The sequence below is a fragment of the Salmo salar genome, chromosome 19 (assembly GCF_965601325.2).
Source record: "Salmo salar chromosome 19, fSalSal1, whole genome shotgun sequence".
NCBI classification, from domain to species: domain Eukaryota; kingdom Metazoa; phylum Chordata; class Actinopteri; order Salmoniformes; family Salmonidae; genus Salmo; species Salmo salar.
In genome coordinates this window covers 79,720,178-79,744,107 of record NC_138309.1, presented here as the reverse complement: position 1 = coordinate 79,744,107, position 23,930 = coordinate 79,720,178, and the positions used below count along the sequence as shown (strand labels likewise).

Sequence of the window (23,930 nt, the reverse complement as noted above, 5' to 3'; positions counted from 1 at the left end):
AGGGATGGCGGGGCGTAAAGTGCTACATTGAAAACGCTCGTGAAAATGACTTAAATTAATTATCCCAGAAAATAACAAGGTAACTCTTCCTTCTCTGTCAGTTCCTTCTTACCAGAATGAAAACATGGAAATCAAGCTAAATTACCAGACACCAAGAAAACATCCAGCTAATTCACTGACAACAGTTATAATTAGCCTTTAAGTGGGGTTGGAGGTAGCCTTGAGGTTAGAGAGACAGACCAGTAACTGGAAGGTTGCCGGTTCAAATCCCTGGGATGACTGACTGCAAGGTGATTATTTCTGTGCAAATGGATATGTTTCAACTTTTATTAGTTGTATGTACAGGATGCACACTGTTTAACGAAATGCTTACTTGCAGGTTCCTTCTCGACAATGATAAAACAAGAAATAAAGAAGTAATGTATTGAGCATGGCCCCAGCGGATAAAACAAAAGCCACACATTGGAGACAACACTCGCTGCATTCGTGCTACATAAGGGTGTGCTAAACAGCTGATCTATAGGACTGATTATGAAACAGCAGTTTGGTCAAGTCTCAGACCTCACCCCGCTAACACACCTAAATAACACCTCCCAAAATCTATTACCTCACCCCGCATCACTGGCCAGTACAAAAATAAACACAGATGTCTCTCTCCACTCAGACCCAGGCCCTGTTCTTAAAATGGAGCCTTCCTGACTTCCTTGAAGTAATCACCTATCTGACATGACTGGAAGGAAGAGAGCATTTCAAGAGAATCTGAACAAGGCCACAGTGGCTAGAAGGCACAGCAACTGAATGTCAGTGTTCATAGATGTCAATGGAGCTAGAGGATGCTGTCGCTACAGGTTATGAGTCTGTGGAGACCAATAAGGTGTTTCCAAGAGTTTCCATCTCTACCATGCAGAATCATGAAAATACAGCGTCTCAACATGGCTCCTTGAAGGAACTGGCCATTAGCCTGTACTGGGTTGAAATACTATTTGTTTTCTTTAAAATAATTTGAGCATTTGATTTAGCCTACCTGGAGTGCCAGATGGGTGGGGTTTGCATGTTTAATTCAAGCTCAACCAAGCACAGCTTAAGTATCTGAAAGCAACAAACAGGTACCATTTGAATCCAGGTCCGCCATGGTAGGTCTACCAAGGCTGAATCATTCTGCTAGCACTAGCTGCAGCGGACTGCCTGCTACCTGAGTGACATGTGAAATATCTGGCCTCGACATCAGACAGACAGACAGAGTAATGTCAGTGTTTGTCTACATTACAGTGAGGAGAGACATCTGAACTGCGACATACTGCAGTCCCCGGGTCATGATTAGCTAAATGCTATTTATGAAAGTTGTTAAAAAAAAAACTGATCAAGACATATTTCTAGAGTGGGTTGGAATTCAAATCAGGAAATCTAAATTTGTGCTGGAATTATTAATGAATCAAAACAGTTCTCCAGTTTCAAAAGCATCAGCCTGTGAGGATGTTATTACCAATGACATCACTTTAGGTACACCATCACCCATTTACTACCAACAAAATCAATTTGTAACTTTTGAAAACCTTTCCCAAACAATCACAAATCCTGGTCAACATCCATCCTCCTTGATCCAAGATACATCCTAACACAACATACATTTCCTAGTATGTGCTCCAGCGCTACCAATGCAAATGGCGCAGTAAGCCAAGTGTTTTCATCTGCCATATTGGCATGGTAAACCTCTCCAGCCGGTGTGTGTTAAAGTGTGGCAGGAGTGGTTAGAGCATTAGAAGCATGTTACAGTCCTGGGCGAGAGAGTAGCACACTTAGACCAGAGCCTTTGCGAGGCTGGTCCCATGGCAATTTAGTGAGATTCCCAGCACTACTCCCACGGAGGGTGGCACAAGAGGACATTCTCCTCTCCTCCACATCGGCTGCTGACACCCTCTCTTCTTTCGCCCCTTAGGAAAATATGATGGGCTATAATTGGCCTCGCAGGAGTCCAGGCAAAGGGGCCTGAAACATTGACCTTTCCGTTTGAAAGCGCCGCTTTTGAAGAACTTTGACTCTCTCTCTCTTTGATAGTCAGAAAGAGAGAGAGAGAGAGGGGGGTTGTGGGAGTTGAATGCCAGATGGGTTATAGTCACTGTAGTGGAATGAGTGAATAGATATGATCGGGATCAAGAGCTGGCAGGATAATGAACCCCATGAATGAAAGATTCAGCCTAGGATTTCTGGAATCTTAACTACAGTATGTCCAGCTGAATGCTGAAAGGAGATGGGAAATGCACAGGACGTAACATCTTAATAGATATGTATGAGAGGGTTGATGAAGATACAGGAGATACTGATGCTCCAGAACTGTGGCTCAGTAGGTAAAAGTGTAATGCTAACAATGTCAAGGCTGTGGGTTCAATTCACAAAGGGATCAGTGCTTTGGATGATAATGTCTGCTATTACATGGTGCAATGCTAAAACCAATCAATTAGCTACTGGTTAGGTTGGAGAAGTTCTGGCTGATTGGTGATAGTGAAATGTGCCCATTCAGTACTGCTCCTGGCTATCAAGCTATAGGTTTAAGCTATGGAAACTCGGCTAAGGACTTCCTGACTATGAGGGGCATGGGTGAAGTAGGCTCAGTTGGTAGAGCATGGTGTTTGCAACGCCAGGGTTGTGGGTCCGATTCCCAAGGGGGGCCAGTACAAAAAAACCGCATGAATACTTTTGTACCTTGGTAGAGCATGGTGTTTGCAACGCCAGGGTTGTGGGTTCGATTCCCACGGGGGGGCAGTAAAAAAAAAAATGCATGAAATGAAATGTATGCATTCACTACTGTAAGTCGCTCTGGATAAGAGCGTCTGCTAAATGACTAAAATGTAAAAATGTAAATGAAACATCTGTAGGCTTGGGGGGGGGGGGGGGGTGTTACACAAGCAGTGCTCCTCTCCCTCTAGTCGATCATTTTACAGTCCTCCTCTCTTTCTCTCTACTGCAATCTCAAGCCTTCCACTCTGCCAAATCCCCACAACCGCCAAGACAAAACTTCCACCTCCGGTAAAACTCGATGACATTCTATCCTCCCCCTCCCTGCAGGTTGCTGTCACAAGACAAGCCTGGGCCATGTTCAGGAGGCACAACACTGAACTTTGCAGATTGAAACGTCATGAAAAGCCTACGTGATGCCTTATTCTAGACGTCAGAGGGGTGCGCTTGTTCAGCGTAATATATTTATGTTGCATCTTGGATGCTGGGTTTCTTTACTGATTATTTCACATTCACACAGGTAACACAGCAAGCCACCTCTCTTCACTGCTTCAGCCCTACTAACCCTACTGCCTTCCCAGGTGACCCCCCCCTTGCCTCTCATTAGCCAAATCAAACTCTTTGGAGGACTGTAGCCCAATTGCCATTTGTTCATTCAAACTCTAACCCTCTTTGGAATTAACATGATTGGTTATTATGAATAATAACGTTCCCAATATATATCTGAATGTCCCACAACACTGCGTTGCTGTTGTGTGTTCAGAGATAGTCTTGGTTACCTCTACTGTAGCATCTCTCTCTTCAATCTGTGCTGTGAGGGGGCCAGATCTTTCTCTCCTCTTCTATCTCTTTCCTATCTTCCCCTTCCCTCCTCTCTCTCTCTTTCTTTCTTCCCCCGGTGTGCCTCATTGGTGCCCGCAATAGTTGGAAAATACTCGAACCCGTAACACAGGTGTGTTGACCTTCGTTACCGTTGGAGATGCTCAGTGGCGGCAGCGAGGAGCGGAGAAGGTGTGTGTGTGTGTGTAGTGAAAGGGGAATAATCACATTAAATCCGGTAGCCTCCCTCATCTCATCAATCAACAGAGATGAAGAGAGAGTGCTTAGCAACCGCAGGAGGATCGTGGCATTGGCCGTATTGCGCACGCCGTTTAGACGGGTACGTAGGCATGTCAATTAATTCTTAAGAGTGGAGCGGCCTCGCTGAGGGCTTCTGATATTTCATTTGAGTCTCGTACTCTAACCAGAGAGGCAAACATCCAAGGATTTTTCTTTTTCTCAAGTGACGGCTGAAATTTCAATAGATTTGGACTGATATCAATTTGGCTTGACAAAGCAGGTTTAAACCACAATACAAAGGGACTAAGAAATGATGCTAGTCGAACAGACTGAGGGAACGGCGAGTACTAACCACATCAATAAAATGATTGAAAACATTATTCATACGCCTACACATTACCATTGCATTTCTACCAGTCTCTCCTTTATGCCCACAATGCATCAACTGTAAACAAACAGTCAAATCTCTGAGTCTATTTACCACGATGCTCTCTGGTTGCTAGTGTCAAAGTTTACGGTCACACCTGGTTGCTATGGTGATGTGCCTTTGTCAAGCTCATGAAGCCTGATATCAACAGTAGAAGAGAAATGACAGAGTGGAAAGGAGACAGACTGGACAGTACTTTACATGAGGGAGGACACCGGTTCCCTATAAACCCAATTGACAGACGACTGGGTTACACAACAAACTTTCATATAAAGGGAATAAGGTTTTCTATAAGTGAACTAAGGGCTAATAGAATCCTTTACACTGCAGCAAGCCACATGTACAGCAAACTCAACAATACAAGGGCCTATATAAGGGTCTATACAAGGGCCAATAAGGACCTATAATGACCTATACAAGATACAAAACCAGATGAATAAATAAAATAAGGTAAGACATTCGATGAATCACAAAATAACCCCCTTCCCCTCACCCCTCCATTTGTTTCATTCACGTGCGCCTGCACCATTTGCACAACTGTCCCAAAGCTGAGGGAGTGACATTTATCCAGGGTGTAGGGCAGGGATAGACAACCCAGTTCCTGGAGTGCAGCAGGTACTGCAGGATTTTGTTCCAACTAGGCACCACACCTGATCAACTGAGCTAATTCATCAGTGATTGCCTAAATTTAACACACTTGGTCTTGCAGGTTGGTTAAATGAAAAACATGAAGTGCCTGCGGCCCTCCAGGACCAGGTTGTCCTACACCTGGCGTATGGGCTAATTAGACCCTCAGGTAGCCACTTCGACCGAGCCCGCAAGGCTGCAGGCTTCAGAGCAAAGTGTTATCCCGACAAGCACTGCGATATGTCTGGAGTTTGAAACAAAAGGAGAGGCGTGTATAATTAATTATATGAGACGTACATTTGTTTATGTCTGATATCCAGACTTGACAAATGTAACAGATTAAACAACTCCCAAATTAAATGTTTAACTGTTACTGAGGTTTAAATCTTGAAAAATGACAGATTTGTTCATTTGAATTTCATGCTTGTTTTATTATTTAAAAGTGGAACATGAATTGTCATTAAAACTCGTTTTTCAACCACTCCACAAATTTCTTGTTAACAAACTATAGTTTTGGCAAGTCGGTTAGGACATCTACTTTGTGCTTTACACAGACAGATCATTTCACATATAGTTCTATGGATCACAATTCCAGTGGGTCAGAAGTTTACATACACCAAGTTGACTATGCCATTAAACAGATTGGAAAATTCCAGAAAATGATGTCATGGCTTTAGAAGCTTCTGATAGGCTAATTGACATCATTTGAGTAAACTGGAGGTGTACCTGTGGATGTATTTCAAGGCCTACTTCCAAACTCAGTGCCTCATTGCTTGACATCATGGGAAAATCTAAATAAATCAGCCAAGACCTCAGAAAAAACATTGTGGAACTCCACAAGTCTGGGAGCCTTGGGAGCAATTTCCAAACGCCTGAAGGTACCACGTTCATCTGTACAAACAATAGTACGCAACTATAAACACCATGGGACCACGTAGCCGTCATACCGCTCAAGAAGGAGATTCGTTCTGTCTCCTAGAGATGAACGTACTTTGGTGCGAAAAGTGCAAATCAATCCCAGAACAACAGCAAAGGACCTTGTGAAGATGCTGGAGGAAACGGGTACAAAAGTATCTATATTCACAATAAAATTAGTACTATATCGACAAAACCTGAAAGGCCGCTCAGCAAGGAAGAAACCACTGCTCCAAAACCACCATTAAAAAGCCAGACTACGGTTTGCACATGGGGACACAGATCGTACTTTTTGGAGAAATGTCCTATGGTCTGATGAAACAGAAATAGAACCGTTTGGCCATATTGACCATTGTTATGTTTGGAGGAAAAAGGGGGACATTGCAAGCCAAAGAACACCATCCCAACCATGAAGCACGGGGGTGGCAGCATCATGTTGTGGGGGTGCTTTGCTGCACGAGGGACTGGTGCACTTCACAAAATAGATGGCATCATGAGGGAGGAAAATTATGTGGATATATTGAAGCAACATCTAAAGACATCAGTCAGGAAGTTAAAGCTTGGTCGCAAATGAGTCTTCCAAATGGACAATGACCCCAAGCATATTTCCAAAGTTGTGGCAAAATGGATTAAGGACAACAAAGTCAAGGTATTGGATTGGCCATCACAAAGCCCTGACCTCAATCCTATAGAAAATTTGTGGGCAGAACTGAAAAAGCGTGTGCGAGCAAGGAGGCCTACACCAGCTCTGTCAGGAGGAATGGGCCAAAATTCACCCAACTTATTTTGGGAAGCTTGTGGAAGGTTACCCGAAACATTTGACCCATGTTAACTTCTTTGGGATAGGTGGTAGTATTTCACGTCCGGATAAAAAACGTACCCGATTTAATCTGGTTACTACTCCTGCCCAGAAACTTTTTGGATAGAAAACACTCTAAAACTGTTTGAATGGTGTCTGTGAGTATAACAGAACTCATATGGCAGGCCAAAACCTGAGAAGATTCCATACAGGAAATGCCCTGTCTGACAATTTGCTGTCCTTCTGTTGCATCTCTATCGAAAATACAGCCTCTGTGCTGTAACGTGACATTTTCTAAGGCTTCCATTGGCTCTCTAAAGCCGCCTGAAAGTGGAATGGGGTGTCTGCTGTCTCTGGGCGAAGAACAGCAGGAGAATTTGTAAGTGGTCAGCCTGGGGACAGTGACACTGGAGATGCGCGGTCATAAGACTACTCCATTTTTTTCTTTCAGCCTTTGAATGAATACAACATCGCCCGGTTGGAATATTATCGCTATTTTACGAGAAAAATAGCATAAAAATTTATTTCAAACAGCGTTTGACATGCTTCTAAGTACGGTAATGGAATATTTTTACATTTTTTGTCACGAAATGCGCTCGCGCGTCACCCTTCGGATAGTGACCTGAACGCACGAACAAAACGGAGCTATTTGAATATAACTATGGATTATTTGGAACCAAAACAACATTTGTTGTTGAAGTAGAAGTCCTGGGAGTGCATTCTGACGAAGAACAGCAAAGGTAATCCAATTTTTCTAATAGTAATTCTGAGTTTAGTGCGCCCCAAACTTGGTGGGTGTCAAAATAGCTAGCCGTGATGGCCGAGCTACGTACTCAGAATATTGCAAAATGTGCTTTCGCCGAAAAGCTATTTTAAAATCTGACACCGCGATTGCATAAAGGAGTTCTGTATCTATAATTCTTAAAATAATTATGTATTTTGTGAATGTTTATCATGAGTAATTTAGTAAATTCACCGGAAGTTACCGGTGGGTAAGCTAGTTCTGAACATCACATGCTAATGTAAAAAGCTGGTTTTTGATATAAATATGAACTTGATTGAACAAAACATGCATGTATTGTATAACATAATGTCCTAGGAGTGTCATCTGATGAAGATCAAAAGGTTAGTGCTGCATTTAGCTGTGGTTTTGGTTTTTGTGACATATATGCTTGCTTTGAAAATGGCTGTGTGATTATTTTTGGCAGGGTACTCTCCTGACATAATCTAATGTTTTGCTTTCGCTGTAAAGCCTTTTTGAAATCGGACAATGTGGTTAGATTAACGAGAGTTATCTTTAAAATGGTGTAAAATAGTTGATTGTTTGAGAAAATTGAATTGTGGTATTTTAGTTGGTTTTGTATTTCGCGTCGTGCGATGCCATTGGCTGTTGGCTAGGGGTTCCGCTGGCGGAACGTCTGTCCTCAACAGGTTAAAAAATTTAAAGGCAATGCTACCAAATACTAATTCATTGTATGTAAACTTCTGACCCACTGGGAATGTTGAAATAAATTATTCTCTACTATTATTCTGACATTTCACATTCTTAAAATAAAGTGGTGATCCTTACTGACCTAAGACAGGGAATTTTTACTATGATTAAATGTCAGCAATTGTGAAAAACTGAGTTTAAATGTATTTGGCTAAGGTGTATGTAAACTTCCGACTTCGACTGTATGCATGAGCGTGTGGATGTATGTGTGCTCTCACCTCATCCACGGTCCAGTGGGCCACGCAGCTGGCCTGCAATCCGGCCACCCCAGGCAGCAGCTTGCAGTGCTGCTCCCAGCACAGGGGTAGGTCCCGTCCGGGTTGAGCCGACATGGCCGACAGGAACACAGACTGGTGGAGGGCCTGCTGCAGGCTGTCCAGACTGCTCTCTGGAGGGGGAAAGAGAGAGGGAGGGTATACATGTTATTAATGTGTTGCCAATGTGACTGTTAGTGAATGAGTGAGATCACTTTCTTTCTCACAGACAGACAGACACAGACAGAGGCGAGAAAGAGTGTTTATTCAAGTGTAAAAAACGCACACAGTAGTAAAGTCAAGCGACAGACCTAAGACTTTAGCTCTTTTTTACTTTTGATTTTGCAGTGCATCAACAAAGCATTTTGCTTTCAGCTTCCTTTCCTTATTTTCCAATAATCTTAACATTTCTAATACTCTAATGCCATTGTGCCAAAACAGAGGACTAAAGGAATAATCCTTTACTTAGTCCCTTTTGACAGCACAGTGCAGATGCATCTCTCTTCATTAACCGTAGCACACAGCGGTAGATAAGAATGAAGTGCTCCTGAGTTGTTAGTAGGCCAATGGACTAGGGGATGCACTAATGGTTGTCATGACTGACTGATGAAGAGGCTAAAATGCCCTTTCTATAACCAAGATCCACCCTGAGTTTTGGCAGGCAGCACAAAGTGGGGCGAGCTTTGAGTGTGTGTTTGTGTCTGAGTGGGTCTGTGTGTCAGTGTGTGTGTGTCAGTATGTATGGGAGAAAGAGAGAGAGTGTGTGTCTCTCACTGTGTGTGTGTGTGTGTGTGTGTGTTTCTGTGTGTGTGTGTGTGTGTGTGTGTGTGTGTGTGTGTGTGTGTGTGTGTGTGTGTGTGTGTCTGTTTCTGTGTGTGTGTGTGTCTGTTTCTGGGTGTGTGAATGCGTGTGTGTGTGTCTGTTTCTGGGTGTGTGAATGTGTGTTTCTCTGTGTGTGTGTGTGTGTGTTTCTGGGTGTGTGAATGCGCGTTTCTCTCTGTGTGTGGGTGTGTACTGACAGCAGGAACAGGGTCAGATACAGGACATGCTGTTTTTCTTCTAGTTGTCTCCTAGCGATGTCTCGACGGAGCAGAGATGAGTTTGACAAGCTTGTCAACTGTGACATTTGTCTAAGTTTGCTGCTCCGATTGGCCAAATATAACTAAAATCTTTATCCTACGCAGTCTCCAAAGGGTTTTTAATAGTTCAAGATCATTATTATGATTAAGATTGAAATCAGTGTGTCATCAGTGTTATATTGCACACAATCATATGGTATAGTGTGAGGGGATTTCTGTGACAACTGGAATACATGCAGACAATGTGAACAGATATAGTATCCTTTCGACTGCTTGTCTCAACTAAAATTGTCTTTCTATTGCACTTCTGCTCTTATCTTTTGAAGCAGTCGTCCAATTACATTTTACGGTGTTGTTTGGTATTATTACCAACAATCTAATAACTTGCATAGACAACGCAATAGCTTTGAAGTGCTGTCCAATGATGGTTTTTATTTAGTTAGATAATGGTTCAATTACAGTTTAAGGTTCTAAAAGGTCACAGTATAAAGTCAGTTAATTTTGTGGATTTTGAGATGACCTAATACAATTTTTTTGTATACAATTAAACAACTCTAGAGCTTCCGCCATTTAGTTGACTTCCTGCCGACAGCAGACACAGCCACAAACCCTGCCACAGTCTGAATATGACATGGGAAAACCCTGTCACCTCCTTCCTGTTTGTAAAAAAAAAACAGGCGCGACACAGAAAGCTTTAATGTCATTACAGGAACACAGGCCTACTTTGATCATGGTGCCACGGTACAGCGCCCTTAGAGAAAGGAAGTTCACGGCACAGCCCCGTAATGGGGAGCGCACAATTACGCCACAACAAAATAGAAGCTAGACGAGAAACTAGACAGGGAACACGGATTGGATCACCTTAGCACAGGGTCTGCAACCTTTATGAATGGAAGAGACATTTATTTTCCCACACAAAAAAAGTGTTGAGGGAGCCGCACAAGAAATTCAAGCCCTTTTCATGTGCAATAGTGACAATATCTGATATTCAGCACCACGGATAGCAGTCGGATCAAATAAGCATGAAATCTGACATTCAGGGTCACAGAGCAGTGGACACAGCGGCAGTCTGGTGAAGTTGCAGGGAGAATTGAATCTCGTGAACATACAGTAAAATATGCTGCAGGAGTGATGTTACTTTTTGATTTAAAGAAGGAAATAAGAAGGAAATATTGTTCTCCAGTGATTCATTGAAATACCCACATCAAGTCCCGCAAGAGGCTGATTAATAAAACACAGATACACAAGTTTTATAATGCAAATAGGTTTGATTGTAATCAATATTTATTATAATGCTTTAACTGAAAACAAAGTGTTTTGTGTTTCTTAACTTATAACAAAAATTATTATTGTTATTTTTGGTGCATTTCAAAAACAGAATAGAAATAAGATAAGGTAGACTGCGATTTGAAGTTGCCACGAGCAGCACTGCATATATTGAGATGAGAGAGATGCAAGACTTCGCTCTCACACAGTACTGCGCATGTGCACGGGTTCGCTTCACACTGTTACAGCATGGTAGCCACGGGACCAAAACAGCAGAGAAGTTAAGCATCGAGCTTCAACGCTCTTAGTTGTTGCATACATTTACCCACAATGCTGTTTACTTTCTGCATCGATGGCATATCCCTGAGTCTACCTTTAACATGTAATGTCCTGTAGATTGTAACGTAGCCTATCTTTCCAAACCCACATTTTTTTCTTCTTCAATAAATAAAAAAAAAATACACAAATAAATATATTTTTATTTCGTAGGTGGAAATCTAGCCAGGGAACCACAACGGGCCGTATGCAGCCGACAGCATTTGACCCTCCTATTCTAGAACCAACATCCTCCCCCTGTGTTTTCTACAAATAAAACAATAAGGCGTACCATCACCATGCTATTTGATTGGACGACAGAAGAGATCAAACTGAAAAGGTATTAATCAATGTGAAAAGAACAGGAACATTATTATGTACGTATTTTTAGACAAACAAATTCAATTACCCTGCCCTATTTTGCTTCATCAAAATAACAAGCTCAGGAGAAAATTGACAATGGTACAGTAGTTACCATGGCAATGTTTCTATCTAAAGCAGGGGCTTTACTGTGTTGCAGTGTTTTGGATCTGTCTGCTTTGTTTCAACGACACACACCCCTCCATCTGAGTGAAATTTCCCAGCCTTTAGGCTACGGGGGGAGAGAGGGAGCAGAGGAAAACATAAAGGGCCTATTAAAGCGCACCCCCTTCCCCCTCCCTCTCCCTGTGGGCATAGCCGAGGAAGCGTCTTGCTCAAATGTTACTGGCGAGAAGAGATGAATTTCAAACGTGTGGAGAGTCAGCAGACAGGAGCACTGGAGATATGTTAATGTCTGGTGGTGTCCATCTTCTGGGGCGGTATAGGAGTGAGTGAGGTGCAGGGGGGACAGAGCAGACATGTTGTGTCTCACTAGGGAGACAGGGAGGGAGACAGCCTGGCTCCAGGGATGGCTTCTCCCTCATTACTAAACATCAACGTGTGTGTGTGTAATAATAATAATACAAATTAATAATATATGTGTGTGTGTGTGTGTTACTGCGTAAGAAATATCAGACAGCTTGACAACGCGTCAGTAGACTGACACTCTACATCGGTGAGACACTCCCATGATCTGTGACAGTAGGACCGTGAAGCCTCAAGTTATTTACGTATTTAAATGATTGAGTGCAACTGACTGATTTACCTACACCTGAATGCGAGAGTTATGGAGTCCTGTGAACAAGTCAGGGCAGTTTGATTCTGTAATGCTGCAAGCCCCAGGACTTCAAACACTGCGCTAACAGACCAAAACAAATGGATTTCCTGGCAAACACTTAAAACATTCTGAGAATCCCCCGTTGCGGTGAAACTTGCATTTTTCTATCCCCCACTGAGCGTGAAACTCCTGTCAGTTCAAAACAGACTGCTGCTACCAAAGCCTGCATGCGCTTTAGCCGTATACGGACTACCTGCACACCGCCACCGAGAAACCAATTTGCTTACTGCCGGGTTAGCGCTAGAGCTAACAAAAGCTAATCTAATCTAACATGTCAATAACAGCAGACCTCCGGTTTCACATTGAAGCACACAACTCAACTACACCCACTATCATGCCCCCAGTGATGCAGGCACTCTTGTGGTCACTGGATTGATGGTAGCAGCACCGCCAGGTAGAAAGTGGATTGATGATAGCAGTACCGCCAGGTAGAAAGTGGATTGATGATAGCAGTACCGCCAGGTAGAAAGTGGATTGATGATAGCAGTACCGCCAGGTAGAAAGTGGATTGATAATAGCAGCACCGCCAGGTGGAAAGTGGATTGATGATAGCAGTACCGCCAGGTAGAAAGTGGATTGATGATAGCAGTACCGCCAGGTAGAAAGTGGATTGATGATAGCAGCACCGCCAGGTAGAAAGTGGATTGATGATAGCAGTACCGCCAGGTAGAAAGTGGATTGATGATAGCAGCACCGCCAGGTAGAAACTGGATTGATGATAGCAGTACCGCCAGGTAGAAACCAGAACAATGTGATGTTTCGCAGCATTAATGACGCGATAGCGCCGACCTCACACTGTGTATTTGAATGGAACTATTAAATCGTGATTAGTAGAATAAAATATTTGTTTTGAAAATGCTTTGAGGTTACTTATGATAAATTAGATGGATTCCTATGGTTATTAGTAAGCATAATCAATTATGATGAAGTTAATGATAAACCGACATTCAATCTTCAAACTTTTTTTTACAACTTAAGCGGGAAAGCTTAAAGAGTCTTTTCATCCTCAGCCAATACAGTGCAGCTCATACGGTTTCAAAATGTCACGGACCAGTGGAGTCTACCGACGTTGGGGATGTTCTCTGCAGTTCAGGACCAAATTTGACCAAATATAACTATTTTCTGCCCAGGTATGTCACAGTCATCTCTGTTAAATCCATCTCTGCTCCTCCTCCATCTTGCTCACAAAACAGGCCTGATCGGTCATTACAATAGAAGAGAGGAAAGAAGAATCCATTCTGCCAAGTGCGTTAGCCGATTTACAGTCAGTCAAAATTCAAATGGCTCTTAACCACAGTTCTGAAAGGCTGCATCGCTGAAGACGCATGTTCAGATGATAAGTAATAATGTGAAGGTGATATAACTGAATCAAAGTTGAAAGTCTTGACGTGGCACAAAGGGAAGACCTCCAAACCGCAGCACCTCAAATACAGATTGGCATTAATAAATAACTCACCTCATAAAAATACATTTCTTGTGTTGTTTCCTTTAAATATGAAACTAATGACGCAACAATGAATAACAAATGATGGGTGCTGCGATCGAATCACTTTAAAGCTCAATATCCACCGCGAAACATGACACGCCATTAGTGTAAAGGATGCTACTTAAAGGCAGAGTGCCGTCAAAAACATGATTTGTCTGTGTTATATATATAATTCCACACTATTAGGTTGGAATAATACTATGACATAGTGAAAATGATGATCATGCCCCTTTAGTGTAAGAGCTGTTAGAAAAGACAGCCTGAAATTTCAACCTGTTTTGGTGGGATGGAGTTTTGGACTGCCTGGTGACATCACCAGGTGGTAAACTGGTTGATAGATCAACAAGAGAGAGTTCCAAACCTCTTTGCCAATAACAGCTAGTTCTCCCCACTCCTAGACAGTTCTAGCAAAATTCTTGTTTACTATTTTTGTTTGTTTTTGACCATTTTAATTGAAAACAATCACAGTAAGGTACTTAATTGTTACCCAGAAATGATTTGATATTGCGATAAAATGGCTGCATTGGACCTTTAAAGTCCTAATTTTCATGGTCTTTTCTGGAAAATAGGCATTATTAAGTCTCATATAAAAAGAGGCAATGCAAACAGTTTAACGCTTTTGAAGACGGTATCGTTATATTACATATGCAACCATTTGCATATACCATGGCCATTTTACAAATAAAACCCGTTGTTTTTTTCTACAGCATGTAGCCCCAAGGGATCTGCATCCACTGTGTAACAGCATTGATCTTTATTGTTTTCTACAAAGAAACACTGCCAACTGTAGATTCATTGCTGAGTCATTGGCTGTTCCAGGTGATTAATCATTGGTAGTACTCTGGGTCGGTTATAACATTTTATAAGAAAAGCAAACGAAGTAAAGTGGCCTGTACTGTGATTGTTATGTGAGCTATTATACATCGAGATATGTTACTCCTCTAGACCTGAACACAAGCACGCGTCAAACAAAGAAGCAGAGGTAATCAAATTCTGCTATTTTGTCCTTCAAATCGGTGTCCAGAATTTTTACAAGCAGGATAATGAGATAATAGCCACAGCTGAAAATAAAAGATCTGCTTATCGTGCTGCACATGACTCATCGTTGAGCAGTGTCTGAGAGCCAGTGTGTGTGTGTGCTCTGAGTGGCCAGCTGGAACATTGTGACCCTGCATGCTCCTCAGGGGTAGCAGATCAGATGCGTATGTGAAGTGAAGACACTCCGTCACCCTCTGTGGGGTCCGCTGGGTCCTCTCAGCTGGGTACTGGGGTCCGTGGGATGGCCCTGTCACATATTACACACACACTGTGGTGCTGGCTGAGTCCCGCAGCTATAGTCTAGTTCAGGGCTCTCCAACCCTGAGAGCTACCGTCCAACCCTAATCTAGCACACCTGATTCTAATAATTAGCTGGTTGATAAATGAATCAGGTTAGTAACAACTTGGGTTGGACGCAAAAAGCTACAGGATGGTAGCTCTCCAGGAACAGGGTTGGAGAGCCCTCAGTCTAGCTGAGAGAGAGAGAGAGAGAGAGAGAGAGAGAGAAAGAGAGAGAAAGAGAGAGAGAGAGAGAGAGAGAGAGAGAGATTTGTGCCAGCCTGCAAGGCAGCACCAGTGGAATCCTAGGTTTGCTACCACCGCAAATGCCATGGCAATGGTCGCAGTGTATTACCTGGGAGACTACAGGAGGCTGGCGGCTTGTCAAGGCTGTTTTTTGTATGCATAGGTCTGTACCTCCCGAGGAAAGGAGTCACGCCACGCCTCTCGAGGAAAGGAGTCACGCCGCGCCTCCCGAGGAAAGGAGTCACGCCGCGCCTCCCGAGGAAAGGAGTCACGCCGCGCCTCCCGAGGAAAGGAGTCACGCCGCGCCTCCCCAGGAAATGGGAATGGGTCACTGAGTAGCTAATACAAAGATGAATGGCTATGTAGGTCTCGTATGGCTAAGTTGGTAAAGCATGGTGCTTGCAAAGTCAGGGTTGTGTGTTCGATTCCCACGGGGGACCAGTACAAAAAAGGATTGAAAAAAGAATGAAAATGTATGCACTCTACTGTAAGTCGCTAAATGACTAAAATGTATTATGGTGAATCACACACAAACATCGTCATGATTATACACACAAAGCAGCAGTGAAAAAACAAAGTTATGGTGACTGAATACAAATGTTTCTTCAGAAAATGTATTCAAGAATGACAGCAAATGACAGACAGCGAAATATGCCAGCTTTTCTTCCAACAAACTGCTGCGTATCCTCAAAATGCAATCCTTAAGGATATGGGTGTTTCAACTCAATGAGATATCACCTCAGCAAAGTGACATCTTTAAAAGTGGCCTCTGCTGCAAATGGGGAATGACTTGATGAATTGGACCCAGGTCCTCTGTCCATGTCTGGAAGGTAGGAAAATTAAAGGTTGAAACATGTGCTCGTCTCACTCTCTCAGTGGCGTTGCCAGCAAGGCCCGAGGCCAGCCTACAGTCGTGGCCAAAAGTTTTGAGAATGACACAAATATCAAATTTTCACAAAGTCTGCTGCCTCAGTTTGTATGATGGCAATTTGCATATACTCCAGAATGTTATGAAGAGTGATCAGATGAATTGCAAAGTCCCTCTTTCCCATGCAAATGAACTGAATCCCCCAAAAACATTTACACTGCATTTCAGCCCTGCCACAAAAGGACCAGCTGACATCATGTCAGTGATTCCCTCGTTAACACAGGTGTGAGTGTTGACGAGGACAAGGCTGGAGATCACTCTGTCATGCTGATTGAGTTCGAATAACACACTGGAAGCTTCAAAAGGAGGGTGGTGCTTGGAATCATTGTTCTTCCTCTATCATCCATGGTTACCTGCAAAGGAAACACGTGCCGTCATCATTGCTTTGCACAAAAAGGGCTTCACAGGCAAGGATATTGCTGCCAGTAAGATTGCGCCTAAATCAACCTTTTATCGGCTCATCAAGAACTTCAAGGAGAGTGGATCAATTGTTGTGAAGAAGGCTTCATGGGACACAAGAAAGTCCAGCAAGCGCCAGGACAGTCTCCTAAAGTTGATTCAGCTGCGGGATCGGGGCACCACCAGTACAGAGCTTGCTCAGGAATGGTAGCAGGCAGGTGTGAGTGCATCTGCACGCACAGTGAGGCGAAGACTTTTGGAGGATGGCCTGGTGTCAAGAAGGGCAGCAAAGAAGCCCCTTCTCTCCAGGAAAAACATCAGGGACAGACTGATATTCTGCAAAAGGTACAGGGATTGGACTGCTGAGGACAGGGGTAAAGTCATTTTCTCTGATGAATCCCCTTTCCGATTGTTTGGGGAATCTGGAAAAAAGCTTGTCCGGAGAAGACAAGGTGAGCGCTACCATCAGTCCTGTGTCATGCCAACAGTAAAGCATCCTGAGACCATTCATGTGTGGGGTTGCTTCTCAGACAAGGGAGTGGGCTCACTCACAATTCTGTCTTAGAACACAGCCATGAATAAAGAATGGTACCAACACATCTTCCGAGAGCAATTTCTCCCAACCATCCAGGAACAGTTTGGTGACAAACAATGCATTTTCCAGCATGATGGAGCACCTTGCCATAAGGCAAAAGTGATAACTAAGTGGCTCGGGGAACAAAACATCAATATTTTGGGTCCATGGCCAGGAAACTCCCCAGACCTTAATCCCATTGAGAACTTGTGGTCAATCCTCAAGATGCGGGTGGACAAACAAAAACCCACAAATTCTGACAAACTCCAAGCATTGATTATGCAAGAATGGGCTGCCATCAGTCAGGATGTGGGCCAGAAGTTAATTGACAGCATGCCAGGGCGGATTGCAGAGGTCAACAGCAACTCGCTGTTGGCTGGGCTCCCTGCCTGTGCCATTAAACCCCTACAACTCATCCAGAACGCCGCAGCCCGTCTGGTGTTCAACCTTCCCAAGTTCTCTCACGTCACCCCGCTCCTCCGCTCTCTCCACTGGCTTCCAGTTGAAGCTCGCATCCGCTACAAGACCATGGTGATTGCCTACGGAGCTGTGAAGGGAACGGCACCTCCATACCTTCAGGCTCTGATCAGGCCCTACACCCAAACAAGGGCACTGCGTTCATCCACCTCTGGCCTGGTGGCCCCCCTACCTCTGAGGAAGCACAGTTCCCGCTCAGCCCAGTCAAAACTGTTCGCTGCTCTGGCACCCCAATGGTGGAACAAGCTCCCTCACGACGCCAGGACAGCGGAGTCAATCACCACCTTCCGGAGACACCTGAAACCCCACCTCTTTAAGGAATACCTAGGATAGGATAAAGTAATCCTTCTAACCCCCCCCCCCCTTAAAAGATTTAGATGCACTATTGTAAAGTGGTTGTTCCACTGGATATCATAAGGTGAAAGCACCATTTTGTAAGTCGCTCTGGATAAGAGCGTCTGCTAAATGACTTAAATGTAATGTAAATGTCTTGAATAAGAAGGGTCAACACTGCAAATATTGACTCTTTGCATCAACTTCATGTAATTGTCAATAAAAGCCTTTGACACTTATGAAATGCTTGTAATTATACTTCAGTATTCCATAGTAACATCTGACAAAAATATCTAAAGACACTGAAGCAGCAAACTTTGTGGAAATTAATATTTGTGTCATTCTCAAAACTTTTGGCCACGACTGTACAACAGAGGAGATTCATGCAGGTCGGCTCCTTCAGGCAGCTCCGTGTGGAAGACCGATAAACGGAGCAGCAAATTCAAAACCTAGTTCATCATATGAATTACTCCCACATACATGATTGACTCCGCAAGTTTATAGTCAACGTTTCCACTGACTTTTCCCCCCAAGCAAACACAGACTCACGCCGTTGGGCTATTTGAAGTTGCACCTGGCTTAACAGTGAGACCATCTGTACACTAGTCTGTTTGAATGAGGCCGTCTGTACAATTACAATGCTGAATAAAGTGAGTTTATGTACCCTCAACAAGCCATAACAAGTCCCTTTCTGAGTGGGAGCGATGAAACCTGTGTGCCAAGCCCAGATCCATTTCAAATAGCCTACAAAAAAAACTGAGCTCTCATTTATCAGCTTGGGAAATCTACAAAAATCTCGACAAAATATCCAAGATAAAAATACAGCGATAGTGAGTTAACACTTCCAATTAGCCACTTGCTTTTTGGAAATTACATCTGTAGTGATGGTACATTATTAGTCATGTACCATTATGAACTGACTGGTTCTATTAAGAATGTACTCTTTAGTGAGTCGTGACATGTGCTTTCCCCTCAACACAGCAATTCCCCAGGGATATCACGTTCCATAAATGCCCTGTAAAGCACTTTGGAGTCTAGTGTACCTTGGGGTCTGAAATTATTGACATCATACATAAAGACGAGTTAAAATGACTGTACAAAATCAATAATTAAAATACTGAGCTATTTTGTATGCCCCCAAAAAATTGTTTTATACTAAATTGCTCAGGGGGAAAAAAACTGTTACTGTCTATTTGTGCAAATCAACTAAACTAAAAACTAGACTTGCTAACCTCTGACCTTTACCAATAACAGGGGAGGTTAGCATGTCTTGGGGGTATGATCTTTGTGTGAATAATTTTGGACCCCACTATATATCTAGGGGCATTGATTATTTCAGAATGGTGTCGCCATACATTTTTCAGCAGTGTCTCCGAAATGCTTTTGTCTCTGTGTCTCGATCGATCTTTCCTGATTGTTTTTTGTCACAGTCTTCGACCTGTTACTGTCAGTCTTTGTCCTTTCATTCATCATGATGATAGAGAAAAACAAAAGAAGGGTATCAAAGGATTTCTCCACCTTTCGTTGCCGTCCATAAATATGTTAAATGAATAACCCCTTGACTTGAGTTGCTGAGAGTCATTAAATTAATATTTACCAGAGGGCCTGAAGCGAGGCTTCCAAAATGCATGAGCAGTTCTGAGAAAAGTCAATGAATCATTCAGCTTAGCAGAAAGACTCGTCGGCAAGCAGGAGAAGAGAAATATCCCTGTTTGACAAGATACGTAGGCTTTTCTAACCCCCTGCATTGTATTAACCAGTATGGGAAGTTTACAGAGGGTCACGAGGACCGTCAGTGACTATTTGATGTGCGCCTTTCTTAACTTCTATTCAAAGGCTTCATCTAAATTGAGGCGCTGCGTACCTCCAAAGATACAGTAACTGGCTAAGGAGTCCTAAAAAAAAAAAAACAACGACATACAATAGGATCACGACTAAAATAACTCTTCACCTATAAAACATCACTGTCTCATCATCATCCTCAATAGTGTAGTTGATGGCTTGCCAGGTATCAACGGAATAACACTGTTAATCTGTTTAAGAAAGAACATGGAGGAGGAGTAGAAGCAATTCAATTAAATGTGGCTAGCTGAGGGGCATGGTTAGCTTGAAGACACTAAACCTAATGACATGCAATCATACATCCAGGTTCCAAAATGACTCATTCATTTGACAATGACTGAATTGCATATTAGTACTGAATGGTGCCAATTCCAACATTCATAATTCTGAACATTGTTGATAATTTACGAGGTAACGGTTGTAAATAAATCATATATTATTTGGAGTGACAAGACATTGAATGAGTCAGTCTGGTCAAGTCTCCTCTCTTTTAATACTCACTCACCCCTTAATAGGCAAATTAATGTGCCTAATTAATGGACTAATTAACTGATTGGATCAAAAACTGACATCTCGAGATCAGGACGTAAGAAAAGGGGACAGAACAAGAACTTCCTGCCCTGTAATACCAGTCAAGTGAAGGTGACAAATGTCACCTGAGAGATCCTTCACAGACAAAATGTATGGGTTGCTACTTTGAGAATCTTTCACTTTGACCTACAACTAATTGATAGATGGCGTTGGGGAACTAACACACCCAGAAATAAACATTGGGAAGGGAGAGATTGATGGACACACTGATTAATGGGCACCAGCTCATGAACTAAAACTCTGTTGGGTGCTTTAACAAATTACATTCACTTGATGACGCATGCTTACTTTTATCTTTATCAATAACATCACTTTAACCAAATTCGTTTCACAAGCCCCAAAACTGGTGTCCCTGAACAACAGATATGAACGTTAATGATTTGAGGGATGCTTGAGGGGGGAGGAAAATGTGTCAAGAAACAAGAGTATTTGAATATTGGGGCATCTACAAACTCAGTCAACCAAAGTTAACAACATCTGCTATTGGGGCTCCCGAGTGGCGCAGCGGTCTAAGGCAATGCGTCTCAGGGCTAGAGACATCATTACAGACACTGGTTCGATTCCAGGCTGTATCACAACCGGCTGTGATTGGGAGTCCCGTAGGGCGGCGCACAATTGGCCCAGCGTCGTCTGGGTTAGGCTGAGGTAGGCCGTCATTGTAAATAAGAATTTGTTCTTAACTGACTTGCCTAGTTAAATAAAAGGTGAAATAAATAAAAATAAAAATTGTACCTGCTATTCTGTTCTACTATCGCTATACACTTAACATTGAGAAGAATTATGCAGTCTACATACACTGAGTGTACAAAACATAATAAACAACTGCTCTTTCCATGACAGGCTGACCAGGTGAATCTTGGTGAATGGTAGTTGGTGCCAGGAAAACCGGTTTGAGTGTGTCAAGAACTGCAATGATGCTGGGTTTTTCACGCCCAACAGTTTCCCGTGTGTATCAAGAATGGTAAACCACACAAAGGACATCCAGCCAACTTGACACAACTGTGGGAACCTTTGGAGTCAACATGGGCCAGCATTCCTGTGGAACGCTTTCGACACCTTGTAGAGTCCATGCCAGACAAATTGAAGGGGGCTGGGCAGGGGCAGAGGCCCCACCAGCCGGCCGGCGCGGCGGGGCCGCCGCGCCGCCGCCGGGGGTTCAGATCTTAAACACGTTACCCTCTCTGCTGATAGTTCCTCATCAGTTAACTGGATTCAACAGACATGGATATTATCGTCGTGACATGTGTTGATTATTATGGGCTAGCTAGCCCATCAGGGGTTTGGCTGTAACTGCCAATGGACAGACTGACAGAGAGTAAGGGGGAAACACAGACTTCCTCGCCATTTGACTTCTGTGTAGTTGGAGTCAGATGAGAACAGTGAGACACTCTGTTCCCATCTACACCTTCACTCCAGTTCCTGTAGCACGTTTTTCAACAGCAACCCAGGTTCTCCCTCCCTCAGCTCAGAGCACTTCCAAAACAAGATGACATGAAAGCCACAGCCCCTCGATCCCTGAAGATGATGACTACAACGTTGATAATGATGCGTTTTTACTAAACGTGCCCACAGGACATCAAGCTGGCTGTAATTCTGAGGCTGCTCTGTGGCTGTAGATTAGCATAATGTATTCCTGTGGTTTCTACATGAGGGCTCAGTTCTGGGCTTTGATGCAGGGGACAGGGCCTGATGGGATCGTTGTCTCCACCTTTTATCTAGGCTAAATGCAGGCTAAACTGGAGAATAGAGAAGAATGGAGGAGACAGCCTCCACAAAGAAGTGAAACAAAATGTCGCAGACATGTTTAGGTTTACAATTACTGCAGACAGAGCAATTGACTGTAATGAACACGATGGGAGACAGAGGCTGGTTTCAAGTGCAGGGAGCAGCAGGTGTTTATTGTAAAGGACCACAGGAGGAGGCAGGTAGCTGGGTCCAGGGGCAGGCAGAAGGTCATACACAGGAGGAGGCAGGTAGCTGGGTCCAGGGGCAGGCAGAAGGTCATACACAGGAGGAGGCAGGTAGCTGGGTCCAGGGGAGGCAGAAGGTCATACACAGGGGGTCCAAAAAGGCAACAGTACAGGCAGGGAAAAGTCTAGTAATATAGTCCGGGAGATCAGGCAATAGGTAGATAACAGGGAATCCGATAGGCTAAAGTACAGGCAAGGAATAGGCAAAAGGCATCGTTAGTGAGACAGGCCAAAACTATCACATCATTTACTACACTGAACAAAAATATATACACAACTTGTAAAGGTTTGGTCCCATGTTTCATGAACTAAAAACAAAAGAAAATCACAGAAATGTTTCAAACGCACAAAAAGCTTATCTCTCTCAAATTTGGTGCACAAATTAGTTTACATCCCTGTTAGTGAGCATTTCTCATTTTGCCAAGATAATCCACCCACCTGACAGGTGTGGCATATCAAGAAGCTGATTAAACAGCATGATCATTACACTTCCTTATGCTGGGGACAATAAAAGGCCTCTCTAAAACACAATGCCACAGATGTCTCAAGTTGAGGAAGCATGCAATTGGCATGCTAACTGCAGGAATATCAACCAGAGTTGTTGCCAGAAAATGTCATGTTCATTCCTCTACCATAAGCTGCCTCCAATGGCGTTTTAGAGAATTTGGCAGTATGTCCAACCGGCCTCACAACCGCAGACCATGTATAAACACACCAGGGGATCGTTTGAGTATTTGAGGAAATTGAGGAGTATTTCTGTCGGTAATAAAGCCCTTTTGTGGGGAAAAAAGAATTCTGATTGGCTGGGCCTGGCTCCCCAGTGGGTGGGCCAATGCCCTCCCATGGCCGCCCCCCCCGGCCCAGTCATGTGAAATCTATAGATTAGGGCCTAATGAATTTATTTTAAAATGACGGGTTTCCTTATATGAACTAACTCAGTAAAATCGTTGAAATTGTTGCATTTATATTTTTGTTTAGTATAGTTAATAAATACCATTGAAAACAGTACTTGAGTCTTTCATGAATTGAAACCTCTCCTCAGATGCTGGGGGAGACGCAGGTCCCTGTAGTGTGATAATCCATGGATCCTCTTTATAAGATCCATCAGTCTTGTCAGAGAGAAGTCAGATAGCGGCCCTTCTGATAGGGGCCCTCTGCTCCACCAGAGGCTCCCGGACAATCCTTCAATCATCTCGTGCGCTCCCCGCAAACGAGAAGGGAGCTAATCTGATTGGTTTACACAACGGCCCTCTCACCCTCGAGTGTGGGGGGGGTGTCACATTCGACTGACAATAGGATCTATTAAAATACAAATGCTGAACATGTTCCTTCAGAGACGGCTCTGGGTGAGATGGTGCGTGAGATAGGCGGTGATGTGTGTGTGTACTGTATGTCAGTGTAGTTGTGTGTGTGTGTGTGTGTGTGTGTGTGTGTGTGTGTGTGTGTGTGTGTGTGTGTGTGTGTGTGTGTGTGTGTGTGTGGAGAGAGAGAGAGCAGTCTCTTATCTGAAAGATTTTAGTGTACAGCTCCTTTATGAAAAACCCTTATAAAAAGTGCTGATAGGCTTTTACAGAGTACTTGTTCCAGCACACGGAGGCTGTGC

The 23,930-nt window shown here is 43.4% G+C and overlaps 1 protein-coding gene across 5 annotated transcripts in view; it reads right to left on the bottom strand.

The window, feature by feature from the left end:
- LOC106579653 (lethal(3)malignant brain tumor-like protein 4) overlaps nucleotides 1-23,930 on the bottom strand; it is a 132,489-nt gene that overhangs the window by 5,116 nt on the left and 103,443 nt on the right. For all 5 annotated transcript variants that reach the window (XM_014159770.3, XM_014159775.3, XM_014159773.3 and 2 more), the window contains exon 18: nucleotides 8,271-8,440. In XM_014159770.3, the coding sequence (XP_014015245.2) occupies nucleotides 8,271-8,440 (170 nt within the window). The remainder of the gene's footprint in view (nucleotides 1-8,270; nucleotides 8,441-23,930) is intronic.